The 17,601-nt window shown below is 38.6% G+C and overlaps 1 protein-coding gene across 1 annotated transcript in view; it reads left to right on the forward strand.

Annotated features, from left to right (window-relative positions):
* KIF13A (kinesin family member 13A) overlaps positions 1–17,601 on the forward strand; it is a 221,750-nt gene that overhangs the window by 112,505 nt on the left and 91,644 nt on the right. Inside the window, exon 4 of the mRNA XM_012643272.1 lies at positions 6,829–6,889. Within this exon, the coding sequence (XP_012498726.1) occupies positions 6,829–6,889 (61 nt within the window). The remainder of the gene's footprint in view (positions 1–6,828; positions 6,890–17,601) is intronic.

The following is a 17,601-nucleotide window of genomic DNA, read 5'->3' on the forward strand; positions in this document are numbered from 1 at the left end:
CAGAATATTGATGGCAATAGCTGCCATGTACTCAGTTATACTGTGTGCCAACTAATATTGGTGGGTATTTTGCTTGTTTCCACAATGCTAACTTAATGTAAAATGTGCAGTTATTTAGGTGGATGAGTATGTATTAGAGAGGTGGAGTGGCTCGCTAAGACCAGAGAGGAGGGAATGATTACAGAAGGAAGTCAAGGAAACATTGGAGGAGGTAACTTTTGGGCAGGTCTTGAATAGTGAGTTGTAGCTCACTGGCAGGGAGGTGAGGTGAGGAGCAGGAGGATATTACAGGAAGGAGGGGTTCCCTTATATTTCTACATTCCTGTCTCTTCTTTTCCCCCTGGTCGTCTCACTGTGCACAGTACACCCAGAGGATTTCTTAGTCATTGGTGGAGGCTCTCAGAGCTGAGAAGGTGGCTGACCGTTGCCATAATGTACAGATGGATAGGGGAGCTTGCTCCTGTCTTTTTGGGAAAGGAGAGAATCTAGTAAACATATAAATAGTGTCTTAGGGTGCCACCTGTCTTGTCATCACAGTTGCAGTGAAAATGGAGGTTTGACAAAGTACTGTTACACTGTTTGTTGTTCTACTGGCTGTGCTGCTGAAGGATTTACACTCCCTGGTCTGCACTATTTCAAGCAGCCGTCATACATGGAAACACAGATTTACAGGCATGTTTAATTAAGAGGGATGCACCAGGAAGTTGCTTTAAAATGTAAATTCTCAGAGTATTTTTGTTTAATAATGAAAACATTAGGAAAACCAAGGCATCATCCTCTAAGAAGTAATAATATAGCAGAACACAGGGAATCATATATAAACAGTTGTATGTATATGCATAAATATACACACAAAAATCTGATTAGACAGGTGTGGAATTCAGAGTAATGAGTAGTATCCTTAAAGGTTTCATAAGGGAGTGACATTTGAGGTGACATTGAAAGATTTTAATAGAAATTGAAAGAGGCTAGGTGTTGGCTCACTTTGCAAAAATCTGATGTGTGTGTCCAGAAATATTTATTTGCATAAAATTAAATTATCTTGATATAATAAGTATTAGATTCATCACTTTCTGCCTGGGGAGAGTATGTGAGGAGTAGTAAAATGATTTTGGAAAAAAAAATGCATTTTTTTCCCCAGAATAATTATTTTATATTCTGTCTTTTTAATAAGTATTAGATTCATCACTTTCTGCCTGGGTAGAGTATGTGAGGAGTAGTAAAATGATTTTGGAAAAAAAAATGCATTTTTTTCCCCAGAATAATTATTTTATATTCTGTCTTTTTAACTAGATTGGAAGTAGCTAGAGGACAGAAAACGTGCCTAATACGAATTTGAGTTCCCTACAGGACCTAAAACTGAAAAAGATGGCAAGTGGGCGTTAGCTGATTGCTTTCTGGATGAAACATTTTACAGGTGAACACGTTAGTGAAAACGCACATCTAGAAAGGATAAACGAAGGGATACAGAGGTAATACAACTGAAAGTACCTTCACATTTGGTTTTTATGGATCAGAAAAAACGATTACAGATTACATTTCTTAAAACATTGATCCTTCTAGTTCTCTAAGGAATATAGAAGATACTTCCTTCATTTTTTTTTTAACTGTAAATTGAATATTGCTGAAATGCCATCAGAGATAGGACTTTTAGATAAGAGTGGAGTCTGACTATGCTGCATGCTGCTCAAAAGCCCTGGAACTCCATTACCTCGGAATATATATCACTCAACACATTCGCCTTATTAAAAACAGCTTTAGTAACTTTACTAGATGTTGAGTGGTTCACAAAAATGCAAAGCCAACATTTTTAAGAGACTGATGAAGGTGGAACAGATGTACAGCAAGCTGCAGGGAATTAAACGCTGGTATGAGTTTGACATCTAAGAGGAAGGAGTGGGATTCTGAGAAGGTGGGGTCAAATTTTGTTGAAAACAATGAAGAAAATGCTTTCAGGTTTTAAAATTGACTAGAGACCATTTGTACTTCTGGCTCTTTTTCTAGTTGAAAAGGTATGAATGCCTTTACCAAAAAATGTTCTCACAATGTTGGTTGGCATTGATAAAATATAAAATTTATACTTGGTTTCTGTTTTTATTTTTTTACTCTGTTGTATGCATTAAGAAGTCTCCTATCTCCCACACTCCAGCTAAGCTACTAGTGGTTTCAGGAATAGATGAAATAAGCATTTAGGAATTCTAATGGAATGAGTTAGAAGTCTTAAATAACATTTCTCTAATATAATGTGGTGGCTTTGGGGAAAAAATGATTTTCTTTTTGTTCTAAGTGGTCAGTTTCCAAGGAATAAGTCAAAAAATTGGTTCTCTCCCTTTTGAAATGTCAATAGATTTTGTATTGGAAACTCAAAACTATTGTGAGAAAAGAAAATAATGTGTCCTTTTGTAACAAACCTTGTGTTATTCAATTATAATTACATTTTGGCCATGAAAAGAAGAATAATAGTTTATAAATAGTTTATTTGTAGTGCTACCAAGAGATTGCAAGGGAAATGATCAGACTACCTATGACAAAGAAATTATTTTATTTTATTTTATTTTATTTATTTATTTTTGGAGACAGAGTCTAACTCTGTCACCCCAGCTAGAGTACACTGGTGTTATCATAGCTCGCTGCAACCTCAAACTCCTGGGCTCAAGTGATCCTCCTGCCTCAGCCTCCCCAGTAGCTGGGACTATAGGCATGCACTACTGTGCCCAGCTAATTTTTTCTGTTTTAGTAGGGCTGGTCTCGAACTCCTGATCACAAGTGATCCTCCCGCTTTGGCTTCCCAGAGTGCTAGGATTGCAGACGTGAGCAACTGTGCCTGGCCCAAAGAAATTATTTTAAACATCTTTAAAATGGCCTTAGTAATAGTCATAACAAATTTTTCCAGTGACAGCCAAGCAGGTAATTGTTCTAATTTCCGTGCAAACTACAAATTGTACATGATGTGACTGTGCTTGTTTATACATCTGAACCGTGGAATAACAGTGCTAAAGGGGACCCCAGTGTTTATTTAGGGACCAGATCTGGATTTGACCATTGACAGAACCAACTTCCCCCAAAACATGCATGCGGGAATAATGAAACATCTAAAAAATATATTCTACAGTTGAACCTCTGCTTATTCATAACAGTTCTCACATCCATTCCATGCTCTTGTCTGCATTCCAACTCCTTCCCCTGGTAATATGTTTATTAATTGAAAAAAATATTATGTACAGTGGCTTCCCTGGACGAGGTACTGAACCAGGCACTGAGGTGCATGGAACATAGTCCCTGCTGCCAAGGAGCTCGCCATTTAGAGTTGGAAGTAAGACCCGCACAGAAGAACTGAGGCATAAAACAGAACCACATGTGAATAGTGCCCTGGGAGCTACAAAGTGCTGCAGAATTTCACAGAAGGACAAGGGGACTGGGGAATCACTTCTAGCTGAGATTAAAGAGAAACAAAAGTAACAAGAATTTTTCTGTTCACTTGGTTCGAGTTTTAGGGAAATCACTCAGATTCCTGGTCTTTCTTCCTAGTAAATGTTTAGTGTTATAATAACCTGTACTCCATGACTGGTTTGAGGGATCACCATTCTAAAATGCCTGTGATCAAAGATTGTGAAATTCAAGACATAATGCAGTTCAAGGGGAGGCCAGTATTTGGCAAGCAAAGAGCAGTTGTATCTGTCAGTACTGTCAAGGCCCTTCTTTCCTCTGCGGGGTTTTCATATTTGTCTGAATTTTAGGGGGTAAATGCTTGATGAAAATTTTTTTTTTCATATTTCCTTTTATTAGCACAACAACTTTAAATGATTAACTCTTTCCTTGTTAGAAATGGAAATTGTCACAGAATTTGGAATGATTCTTACTGACAGGTAGACCCTTAATTTGGGGTGGATTTCATTTTATTTCAAGGAATGTTACTGTGAATATAAATCTCTAACTTTCTAATCTTGTATGCAGAATAGCAAACTGTTAAAAATAAGTTTGAGGTAGGCATGAAAAATTAACATATAGGAGATAAACGATTATTCCACCATATATAGCAACAATTAGAGAATTCATTGCGTATCTAGAGAACAGTAAAGATACTTTTAAAAAATTGGAAAATAGCCTCTGTTGGCTACTTAAAGCAAGGAGAGTTGACTTAGGTCAAAAGGAAAGGAAAATGTCCCAGGAATGAAAGTATTATAAGATGCCATTAAAAGGAGGTTGTGGAATCTCCTTTTCTGGAAATGTTTGAAAACAAGACAGAGCTTCATGTATCAGGAGAAGTGTTGAAGTTTGGTCTTGCCCAGAGGCAGGAAGATTAACTGGATTACTCCTGTGTGGTCTCTCAAGTCATTGGAAGAGCCTTTGAATGCAGTGAATATTCCACACTCTGTTGGCTGAAACTGTTGCTTCATAGCTGTTCCTTTGAAATTGGGTTATTGTAAGACCAGAGTGAATGTTTGTGTAAGTAACAAAATTGAATTTGTAAGTAATGTGCATTGTACATACCTGAGTCAATTTTTTTTTTTTTTTTTTTGGAAACAGAGTCTCACTCTGTTGGCCAGGCTAGAGTGCCATGGCGTCAGCCTAGCTCACAACAACCTCAAACTGCTGGGCTTAATCCATCCTTCTGCCTCAGCCTCCCGAGTAGCTGGGACTACAGGCATGTGCCACTGTGCCTGGCTAATTTTTTTCTATATATTTTTAGTTGTCCGATTAATTTCTTTCTAATTTTAGCAGAGACAGGGTCTCGCTCTTGCTCAGGCTGGTCTCGAACTCCTGACCTTGAGTGATCCGCCCGCCTCGGCCTCCCAGAGTGCTAGGATTACAGGCGTGAGCCACCACGCCCGGCACCTGAGTCAATTTTAGAAACATTAAAGTATGTGTGGTGCTGAAACTATTCAGAGAATAACTTGGTCTTTAGCGATGTAAAAAGTGGCTGCTTCCTTGAAAGGTCTCAATGCCATTAATCAGTCAATAAATAATTATAAAGCAACTGCTAGGAACATTGCGGGCTTCAAAGATGAATTAGATACAGTTCCTGCCTTCAGGGAATTTAGTCTACAAGTGAAGATAAAACATATAACAGATCATACACATGATAAGTGAAAAATAGAATAATTTGGATAGGAGCCATAAAAAAGGATTAAATGGTGTTGTGGAATTTCAGAGAAGGGAAGGATAATTCCTTTGGATTTAACCAAGGAATGCTTCCTGGGAGGAAAATATGTTGAACTGGGTCTTAAGGAGCATGAAGTATTCTGAAGGGTGGAAAGGAAGAGAAGGCCGGGCGCGGTGGCTCACGCCTGTAATCCTAGCACTCTGGGAGGCGGAGGCGGGAGGATTGCTTGAGCTCAGGAGTTCCAGACCAGCCTGAGCAAGAGCAAGACCCCGTCTCTACTATAAATAGAAAGAAATTAGCCAAACAACTAAAAATAGAAAAAAAATTAGCTGGGCACGGTGGCACATGCCTGTAGTCCCAGCTACCCGGGAAGCTGAGGCAGGAGGATCGCTTGAGCCCAGGAGTTTGAGGTTGCTGTGAGCTAGGCTGACTCCACAGCACTCTAGCCTATGCAAGACAGTGAGACTGAATCTCAAAAAAAAAAAAAAAAAAAAGGAAAAGGAGAACAAGAACAGAGGTGAAATTGTACCTAGTAATTCTGAGATAAGGACAATTTATGCCAGAGCATGAGGAACTTGGGGAAAATAGACTGGAAAGGGCCTCATTGGGGCCACTCTAAAATGCCAGGACAAAGAGCATGGGTTCCATTTGCTCAGTGCTTAAGATTCCTTGGAAATGATTAAGCATTAAAGGATTCCTGTCCATGGGAAGTCTGTAATTTGCTATTTGGATGGCAAGAGAGAAAGAAAGCAATAGCAAAGAACCCAGGAAAATGGCTGCTGTCCTCTGGCCCAGAATTTGCTAAGGGTTATAGTGAGAAATAGTAGTTTCAAGGCATGTTAGTAGGGTACTCAAAAAAGAGTCTCCTCATCAAAATTAATTGGGGAAATAAACAAAGAAATGGGTTTCTTTACTGGAGGACTTTTCAGAGCCTTTAATATTGAAAATTGCGAATCTCAAATGGGGTAAAGCGTGTACCATTTCCAACATGATTTAATCATTTTTTCATGGACTAGCTCAGGAGACTACTATTCCTTAGAGCACACTTTGTAGAACATTGCTTTATGCATTTGATGATAAATGGGTAGAACACCAGTGGTTAGATGGGAGTCCCTATGGAGGAAGCATAAGCCATTTCTGGTATATAGTAGGCATTCAGTAGCTATATGGAAAATTTATGCAAGAGTGAATTATTGATTTAATAGTAGCAGTACTTGGGAAGAGATTGCATGCTGAAACAGAAGAGGGGAAGGAGTCCAAGATGGGAATATAAGGAGTTTTGAACTTCAGCTATGCTAGAAATGATATCATGGAAGGCTAGGAAAAGGAACTGATTTAAATGAAATGTGATCATTTTAGTGTTACCTGAGAAGCAAAAGGAGATCCAGCCAGAGGTTTCAGTGGACTCTGGAACTGTGGCCTTGGAGAGAAGTGGTGGGTTTTTTTTTCTCATGTATCATTTTTTTTTTTTTTTTCAAAATCTGGTTAAGATATTTGGTTATTTGAATTCTGGATGAATGACAGTTTTCATGTACAACTTACTCTAATACATGAAGCTAACCATAAATTTAGTCTAAAAAAACCTTCATGGTTAACAAAAGTAGCCATTTTTAAAAATCAAACAGTAGTGGATATCCTTCTCATCTTCATTTCGATTTTTTTTTCAGTCTGATTTACTCATAAGGAGTTAATTTTTAAGTTTAATATTTTGTTCTTCCATTTAGGTATTTGCCTTTGATTATTGCTTTTGGTCCATGGATGAATCTAACACTGCAAAATACGCTGGTAAGTTGACTCTCTGCACCTGATAGTTGGACCTCTGGTATCTTCTCCCATTACATCTGTTTTCTTTAATTACTCTGGAGTTTTATTTTTCCCATGTAGTTCACACCCATTCTTTCCAACTCTAGCACATGAATTTTGAAGTCTGTAAGATTTGGTTTCATAATCTGTCTCTGCCACTGACTTGCAAAAAACTTGACAATTTTTTTTTCTTTAACTTCATTAAGCTTCAAGTTCTTCACCTGTAAAGGGGTGTATTATTTTTTTTCAGAGATGTTCCAAGGATTCGAGATAATGGGGGAACTACCACAGTGTGTCAGGGAACCACACCCATTTAGCCATAAATGTTAGCTGTTGTGATGATCACATGAAGAAAAGGTGTCATTTGTCATGCCATTCCTTGCCACTAACTTTCACGTCATTCCCTGCTGTGTTTATATAAGCAAAGCACACGTGGTGTTGGTTTCCAAGGCCTACTGAGGTCCTGAGTGTCCTAAACAATCACTGTTCATATGAACTAAAATTCCATGTTTCTTGGGGAAATGCTGCCTCCTAGCCCCACGTGTTTCTAGTGTTGTATCCTTGAGGCATTTTATCCTCACTCCATCCAACACAAGTGACTGCTGTTTTACTATTTATCATCATAGGTGAATCTTATGCCTACTTAGGAGTCAGATGCAATTGCTGTAGTTCAAGAAGCATTTGGTTAGTGGAGGAAGACTTTGGTTCCTTCCCTTCTGATTGTGTCCTCCATTTTCTTAGATATTTTGTCTTTTTTTAAATTTATTTTTTAATTGACAAGTAAAAGTTGTGTATACTTACTATGTACAACATGATTTTTGAAATATGTATGCATTGTGGAATGTCAATGGCTACATCGAGCTAATTAACATATGCATTACCTCATATACTTATTTTTTGTGGTGAGAACACTTAAAATATACTCTTTTACCAATCTTCAACAATACAATACATTGTTATTAACTATAGTCATGCTGTACAATAGATCTCTTGAACTAGATATTTCATCTAGTTATTTCTACTCATAAGAGTGTCAGCTGAATGACTTTCTCATTTAGTTAAAAGCAAAAACAAAATGAAGAGAGGAGGATATAGGTCTTATAACGTTGGGAGGTAAAAGGAAGTTACTTGCTTATAGGGAATTTTTTGTTTATTGACAGCTTTTTCCTTGCCATATAAAGCAAATTTGTTGAGAAATTGATACATAATTTTTTAAAAAGCTAATTTTGAACTAGGAAAATTCCTTTAGTTGCTCAGATTGGGTGAATTAGCAGTTCTAAACATCATTCCTGCAACTTCAGCAATGCATTTTATTAAAGAGAATAAGTAGTTCATAATGTTTGTTGTAATTAATTTATCTTTTTATCAGCCCTTTGGGACTTTATATAATAAATTCTATAATCTGGAACAGTCTGTCTTTATTGTTAGCACTATATTGTATTTTTGCGCTGGGTGTGTGCTTTTAGATTTAAATCAATAACGAAAATAAAACATTTCCTACAGTTGCAGAGACAAATAGGGACAAATGCTATGGCTAAACAAAGCCCAGTTTCTTCCTTGTTCAATTGATATTATTCAAGATGCAGCCAGATATATCTGCATGAACTGGCGCTCTTCCCATGTAATTCCCAAATGCTTTCCAGGACTCCTCATTACCTACTAGATAAAATCTGTAGTCCTTGGACTGCATTTAAGGTCCTTTTTTATATAGACCCAGTCTTCCTTCCCACCCTCTGTTCTGGGACTCCCCCTCCACCCATTCTGTGCCTCAGCCAAATGTCTGTTGTTGGTTCCTTTCATATAACCCAGGAAGCCAGAAAGTCTCAGAATAATTTTTAAGTATTCATGAAACCCCTACTGTGTGTGCAGCCCAGGAAGGCCTTGACAAATCCAAAAATAAGTTAGGAAGCAAAAGAAATGCATGCATATCAAACAACATTTTGAGGTAATATTTAAACTCTAAATTTTACAGGTTTGGAGTGTTAAAGAAAAACTCAAGGAGAGACAAAATCTGGAAAGGTGGAAATTGTCAGGGAAGACATCAAAGAAAAACATGGGACTAAAACTGAGCATAAAAGTTAAGCATGGGGGAAAAAAATAAGTGTTTGAGGTCATGCATATGTTAAATAGCCTGATTGAGCCAATCGACAATGTATACATATACCAAAACATGATGCTATATACAATAAATACATTAATATGTAATTTTTACTCATCAATTAAGTCAATTAAAGACACATTAAGCATAGGATTTAGTCCAAGGGGAGCCTAGCAGGCATCCATACAAGAGGAAGCAGCATGGTGTCCAGGAGAGCACCTGGACTTTGATGTCAGACCTGGGTTTGAATCTCAGGACCTCTACTTCGATTCTCTTGGACAATTTCTTTAATTTCTCTGAGCTATAATTTCTTTTCTGCAAAATGGAAATGATAATACCAATATCATATGGTTGTTGTAAGGGTTAAATACAGTTCACTTTATGTGCTGATTAATGGAAGATGCCCAATACGATACTTCATTTGACTTTTCTGTAAGGCACTGTGCAGAAGCATGGTGGTAGCACTGATCTGAGCAGGAGGTGCATCTTGCGGGGACACTGTGGGAGACCTATTTGTACGTGTCAAGTGAGGCCAGATAATAGGAAATTCTAAAAGCCAACCTAAGCAGTTTAGACTGATAAGGTGAAAAATGGGTTATTGGAGTGATGTGGTTAAAATAATGCTTAAGGAAGATTGTTTTCCTCCTTCTCTTCCATATCCTCTGGAACGCTTCATTATTGCCCACAGAAAACACTCTAGCCTTCTACAATAGATCACTTATGTCCCTGCATAGAGGACAAACTTTTTTTTTACACCAGAAATAACTTCATTAAACACAGATGATAAAATTTAATTGTGAAACTCAAGATCTTTGTAGCTCTTCATTACAAATAGTATGTTCAGATACACTTAAAAAAATAAAAATGATTTTTAAAGATAGGCTAAAATTTACTAAATTTTAGGTGGCATGATCACATCTAATAGCATGTTCCAGTTAACCCTTAAATAGGGTTCTCCTGACTCATAGAACAATGTCTATTTACAAAATTTTGGGGTAAATTTCTTATTCTTCAACTATCCCCATTATTATACAAATACTGACACCCTTCCCCTTAGCAAAAAGTGAAATTCTTGCTTACTATTCTGTCAGGTTTTCATCCATTGTAAATACTCTGCCTAGTAAATATGTAACTAGTATATTCGTTGATTGGTTTCCATACTAATTTGATTTCCTTTCTCTCCATTAAAAAAAAATAGCAATTCTTTCTTAATTGTGAATAGAAACATTAAGAGAGAGGCATTCATTCTCTGGTGGGAAATAGGGAAAATGGAGAAGGGGAAGCACATATTTCCTGAAACCGACCTATTTGTCACACTCGATGAATAATGGCATCATTGATGCTGAATCAGGGCTCTCAAAGCAGCTCTCAAAACTGAGGAGTGGTGGGGACAGAAAGAGAAAGATAAGTGCATGGATTGAGAGAGCAAAGAGAAGCAGTGGCTCTGAGTTTCACGTGGTGTGTTGAAATGTTAGATTCTCAATTACATTTTGCTATTTATTAAAAAGCTCTCAGGCTTTCTGATTAGAAACACCTAATTCTCTAGTAGGAATAATGGCATTGCAGTAGATTGGGTGCAGCAGTTGCAGAATGTGGGCTCTTAAGTCAGACTGGGTTCAACTCCTGGCTCCACCACCTTCTGTCTGTAAGGCCAGGTGAATTACCGAATCTCACTATGCTTCTGTTTCCTCATATGATGAATAAGGACAATAATAGTTCTGATCTCGTAGTGCTGATTTGAGGACTAAGTGATCTGTTTGTGTAAAGTACTTAACCCAGTACCTGGCATGTGGGAAGTATTGATTTAATATTTACCGTCATCTCCATCATGGTCTCACCGTGACAGTCGTTGGGGTGGTAGCATCAGTACTTCGGAAAGAAAATGCATTGTATTAGAACTTACGAGACCTGGTTTTTCCACAAGCTGCTAGACTTTGTGCAAGGTAACTTCTGTGGGTCTCTGTGTTTCATACATGAAAGGAAGAGATATGGCCTGGAATGATCTCAGATCCCCTTAAGCTCTCTGATGAAACATGAATCAGCCATTTTATGTTAGCCGTACAGCTGTTCCAGTGGACTTTTCAGAGGCAAATCAAAGGCTTGTTTGTTAAGCCATTTGCATTGCATTGAATCAGCTTTAAGTATTTTACATTTTAAATATATAATCTCTTCCTTCTATTACCTAGGTAGTTGTAATCATATTTGTCTGGCAGATAATTCTGAGTTTGAAACAAAAACTCTTGTGCTAGAGCTAGGAAAAAAACAGAAATAACCTGCAGAATTTGGCACCTAAAGCGTGGCATTTCTACATAAATCCATACCTTCCCCCAAACCTCATATATACACGCATATATACATAGATCTGTGTTGAAGATTATAAAGTTAATATAGTCAACATTGATAAACTTGACAGTAGTCTTTGTAAATGTTTAAATCACTGCTGATTGCATTTAAGGCATTCTTGACAATGAATCGATACATTTATCATTTCCTAAAATGTGCCATGTTAGTAGATAACAGTGACTGCCAGTAACCTTGGTTTTTGTTTTCTTCCTAGTCCTCTATAAATCTTCGTACCCAAAATAAAAATACAAACCAGTCTGGTAGTGACATATCTGGGGGTCAGTGTGGATGCGAACATTCCCTGGCCTCTGAGAGATTCTAAACTGTTGACTTAGAAATTATATAACAGTTCTTGCCATATGGCATGTTGCACAAATTTGCTGAAGCCATGTGTTTTCAGGCATTGTTAATACCTTGCAACTCAGGAGGAGGGTTGAAACAGAAGCATAGTGAGACTCAGTAATTCTCATTCTGCTAGCGTTGCTTTATACTGTGAGGGGATAGCTGAGCACCCCAATCCGTGGGCTAATGCTGAGGGATGAGCAGCCATGTTTGACTCCCCATGATGGAGGATTCTACGTGCTCCAAGGTAGAAATGATTTCTACTCCACGTTGCTTAACTGAAGCAGAACTGTAACAAGACAAAACATTTGTGCATCAAAATTTACATTCTAAAAGCCAACGGTAGCCAAAATAGAACCGATTTTTTAGCAGAGTTCCACAATATTAATTTGTAATTAATATTGTATTGGTTCTTTATGTTACTATTCAAGTGCTCTGTTTGAATGAAGGTCAGATTTCTAACAGTTAAAGGCACAGCTCTGGGGTCACACTTCGTGGGCTCAAATCCTAGCTCTGCCACTTTCAACTGTGTTGACAGTGGACAATAATAACAGTACCACCTTCAGGGGGCTGAGGGAGGCTGAGGCAGGAGGATCACTGGAGCCCAGGCATTCAAGGTTACAGTGAGCTATGATCATGCCACTATACTCCAGCCAGGGCAACAGAGCTAAACAAATAAAAGTACTACCTTATTACAAATTTTGTTGAAATGAGATTATGTGTATAAAGCACTCAGCAAGTGCCTTGAACAGAGGAAACACTTGATAATTGTTAGCAATTAGGTTTCAGTGATAGAAGTTTTCCCTATAGTTATGAGACATACTAGTAGTTGGCTATTTGAAAAGTTCATTAAAATAGAGATTCATTATAAATGATGTATGCCATATTAAAAGCTATTTATGAAAAAAATATAAATGTGAAGTCTTCCCAGATTTTAAAAATATTTTTCTTTTACAGTCTTTTATAAATCACCCATACCTGATATGACAATTCTTTTAGTGACTCACTTTTATCAAGTTGTTACTAAGCATTCAACTCAGTTTTCTTAGAATCAGCAACCCTTTTTTTGCATTTTCTAATTAAATTGTGTAATTACAGAGAAGTACAACTGACATAAACCAGTTTAGGAGCAGACACAACTGACCCTTTGTAAGAACATAACTCAGCTGGTGGGAGTCCAGAGAGTGGAGTACCAGCTGGGGTGATTAGCATGCAGTGGGCATGCCTCAGTGTAGTTTATATGTGGAAGAGAGAATGTTGGTTAATCCAGAGAATTGGACAAATGGAGGTCAGTTAAAAATTTCTGTTGTAAAGGTGTCCAAAGTAAATGAGCTAAGCTAATCTTGTTAATTTTTTTTAAAAGTGTGCTTCTCTTTTTATTCTCCCCCTACCCTATTTTTTATCCCACCAAATCTCACCTTCTTCCACACTTTCCTTTTTTTTCATCCACATCTATTCCTTAGAGTATTTTCTGACACCCAGATACTTATAACTTAATTTAGTGTATTTAGAGGGGTGGGTCACAGTAACAACAATAGACAGTATAGTCCTGAGCACTAAATCCTGAGCGCTGTGCTAATCCTTTTGTATGCCATAGGTAATGAAGTTGTCAGAGCACCCAATCAGGTAGAGACTATTATTGTCCCCATTTTACAGATGAGAAAACTGAGGTTCAGAGACACCCTGCTTCCTATGAGAGAGCTGGAAGCATTGGTAAGTGTGGATGTCAATCAATGACAATTATGTATGCTGGTGGAGATTTTACGGAATCCACTCCAGTCACCAGCACTCCTCTTTTCTCTCTCATCCTAAAGAGAATCTGTGTTAAGGAATTCATACTGGAGTGCTCTGGCTTGGAACCTAGCCAAGAATACTACTAACAGCATCCTCCCTCTTGTCAGAAGTTCTCTAGAATCCTTGTGTTTAGTTTGGGCTTTGTTTTAACCTCCCCTCAAGTTCTGTAAATATCGTGCACCCCCACAGTCCAGAAGAGGTGTTGAGTCAAGTCTGCTTTTATATCAGAAAGAGATGGTATAAAACACTCTCAAAGCAGATAGAAATGAAGAAGGTTTACTTTGTGAGCAGTTGTTTTATGTGAAAAATGAATGACTCTCTATAAGCCAGTCTTCACAGGTGAGGTGGCTCTATTTTCCTCCTCCATTCTCTGCACCAGTGCCGAGGGCAGCAGTTGCATGACCCCTCCTTGGTGAGTCAGCCACTTTACCCAGCAACAAAAAAAGAGCAAGCTCATGACAAGCCCCAGCACTGTTGCCGAGGTGGAAACATCCATCTGGGTGAGTCACCCTGTGCTATGCTGCCCGCAAGACTTCCGAGGACTGCAATGCTGATAGCTCTTGGATGCCTCAGTGGAAAATGGCCCCGTGGTCTCCATTTACCCTCGTGGCCAGGTTTCTCAGGATCCTCTTACCAGGCCCCTTAATGGCAGACTTCTCTGTAGTTGATTAAAACTTAAAAATCTAGTGTCACCAAATCAAGTCTTAAAGCCTTAGTTCCTTTATCTGAACTCTGTAGTTTGGGTCAGAACATAAACCAGATTTGAAGTCACCACATAAGAGAATTCCATACACTAAAGGTTTTTGAGAAGGGGATTTACTTAAACCTTGCCCATGTTAGGCATTCTTCCCCCGTTCTGGTATATGTGAAGAACCTGTCTGGTCTTGCACTGTCCAGGTGCTCTGATTTGTAGATGGGCCACCTGCCACGGCCAGACTCATCAAAATAGCTGTGGCTGTCAGCCCTGTTTTAGAAGTGGAAAAACATCCTCACAAATGAGCAGGCCCAGGAATTCCAAATCACAAATAGTGAGCCCAACCTTTTTTTTCTCTAACTTGAACTCGAAAGAGAAAAGAGGGAAAAGAAGGCAAACTGGGGACTCTGTTTAAACTGATAAAATTATTGATTGTGTTCAAATCTTGGATACTCCCTTATGTAGTTGCTTTGGAAAAACAAGGAATATTCTGTTCATATGTCACGTCTAGCCTGTGATCACCATGTTTAGTGTTCAACCATGGTCTGTATGTGTCTGCCTTGTTTATTGCAGATTGTAAACAAGACAGGGGTTATGCCCTGCTATTTCGTTTTCTAACTCCCTAGGACATAGCCCACTGTGACTGTTTTACCTTGTGCCTCTTCAGCCATCAAATGGTGAGCATATGAATGATAGGTGCATTTTCCGTTCTATCCTTGGTTTCTCTTCTTTTGTGCTTTGCAATCAGGGCCTTGCCATAGATAATTGCCTTGGTTACCCAGCTCCCAGTGCACACACACTACTGAGTCCATTGCTGCCATTCCCAACAGGGACAGATTATGCACAAGTGTGGAGACCCAAGGGTGTTAGCTTTTCAAAAATCTGTATCAGAGGTGACTCAGGGTTGGGTGACTCAGGTCTGTGACTTTGCTTGCAGAAATTCCAGACAGGGGCTCTCTTTACCGTTCTGACATTGTATTATGGGTTACTTTGGGCATGCCTGTTTTAAGACTTGTCAACGTGGTTATAGGAGGTCTAATCATAAACCCCAGAGGAAATTGGCATCATGGTTGTGGTCATTAACAAGTGAGGTCAGGCTTGCCCTGTGGATTCACACCAGGCAGAGCTGACGTCTGCAGAGTAGCCGCCTCCTCGCTGGCATCGGTCCTGCTGAAAAGCCACAGGCCTCTTGGGTTTGACAATGTTGTGGCTTTGCTCGGTTTGTCTGGGTTAGAAACAAATACTCATAGGTCCTCCTGCTTCCCACAGGACTGTGAATTCTCTGTCATGGGCTGGTGTGCTTTCCCTTAGACAAACAGCACTTCATTCTACTTGAGTACAAACTGCAGTCGGGAAACATTTAGGGTGGAGATAGTGCATCTTTCATGGGATCCACCCATGCACTGTTTGAATTCCCTGATTCCCACCACCCAGCATAAATAGCTCCTTTTTTGTGAACTGAGGTTCAAAAGCAGTTGGCAAGTCATTTTTTCCTTTGCTGAGAAAGGGGACTGTTGTGTTTAAGAAACAGAAATGAACAAAGCAAAAAACAAAATAAAACAAAAAAAACCCTCCAGTCTTTTCAAAACCAGAGTCTCCTTAAGAAACCATTATGAGGGCTTTTGGTATTTCATGTTTTCTATCACACAGTGAAGTGTAGCCATCCTTTGTGTTCTGTGGAGAGCTGGTTGTGAAAGAGGACAGAGACCACGTAGAGTCTATAGTGCCTTTTAAGGCTTTGGTTGACAGGTTGGCCTTTTTTGTAGTTCTTCTTAATATACCAGTAGTGCCCTGAAGGTCCCTAGACCAAAAAATTGGTTAAGTATAACTCCAGCCAAGGATTCATATGGCTGAAAAGGTATCAGAATGGCTAAATAAGGGGAACTCTGTAGAACCTGTCTCATTCACAATTTTGTTGGTACAATTCATTTTTTTCCTGTACCTTTCTACCTTAATGTTTTAAAAAAAAAAGGAAAATATTTTTCTTATACAGAACAATATGGGTTGGCGTACCCTGGCCCAAATAATGATGCTTTTCCTTCTTCTCATCATTTCCAAACACGCGTGCGTGCACACACACGCATACACACACACACCCCACACCCTTTCTGTCTGCTCTCCACCCTCCTACCTCCCACTGTTACGTGTGAGAGTCACCATCATTATATTTGGTCAGAGGCACTTTAAAAGTGAAACCTCTAAGGAAGTTAGAAAAATAGCAATGAATGATTCCTTTCAAAAATCTTTCTAAGAACAGGTGTCTTCTTTTTTCTTTTATCTTTGACATTGGATTGCTTCACAGGATTGTTGCAAAGATGGATAAACTATTTGAGGGAAAAATAATTAGATAATGATTTCCTTCCTTGCACTAAAATTAATTATAGTTGATTAAAGATTTAAGGGATGATAATAAGTAAAATATATTCTAGACTTTAATTGGCCAGGGACTGTGGTGAGTGTTTTACCTTTGTTGGCTTACTAAATCGATATAGGGCATGGTTGATTCTTACCCACAAGCACCACAAACCATCACAGAGATTATACTGAGTGTGCCAATATAATTCACACTATTAAAAAGACCACAGGGCTGGAGAAAGAGAAAGGATTTCAAAGTCCTCCATCCTTCCTCATCAACAAGAGACAGGGAATCTACCACACACATAGCTCACCACTGCTACAGCCCACAAACAACTAGCAACTGAGAAAACCACTGCACTAAGGATATCTGTAACCAAGGCGTCCGTCCAGAACCTAGACTGCCATCAAAGCACCCACAAGCAAAACCAAAGGTTCTTACCCAACATATGCTACAAACACCCCCCTTACAAGTGGGGGGGGGGAGGGGCAAAAAGCCCCATCTAAACAAAAGAGAATCCAAAAACAAGATGTGACAGCTGTTCCACATGAGAAGGAATCAGCGCAAGAACTCCGAAAGTATGAAAAATCAGAGTGAAAGGCCACCCACAAAGGGCACACCAGCTCTCTAGCAATGAATACCAATGAAAATGAAAATACTGAAATGACAGATAAAGAATTCCAAATATGTATAAGGAATTTCAATGAAATCCAGGAGAAAATGGAAAACCAACTCCAAGAAACCACAAAAACAATTCAGGAAATGAATGAAAAATTTATTAAAGAGATAGACATATTTTTAAAAAAACCAAATAGAACTTCTGGAAATGAAAAACTCATTTAAGGAAATACAGAACACAGTGGAAAGCTTTAAGAATAAACTAGACCAAGCAGAAGAAAGAATTTCAGAGCTTGAAGACAACTCTTTTGAACTAACTCACTCAAAAATACAGGATAAAGAATTAAGAGAAATGAACAAAGCCTACAAGGAATATGGGATTATATAAAATGGCCTCATACAAGAATCATGGGCATCCCTGAGGGTAACAAAGAAAATGTAGAAGACCT

Source organism: Propithecus coquereli, unplaced genomic scaffold (genome assembly GCF_000956105.1).
Source record: "Propithecus coquereli isolate 6110/MARCELLA unplaced genomic scaffold, Pcoq_1.0 Scaffold194, whole genome shotgun sequence".
Lineage (NCBI taxonomy): Eukaryota > Metazoa > Chordata > Mammalia > Primates > Indriidae > Propithecus > Propithecus coquereli.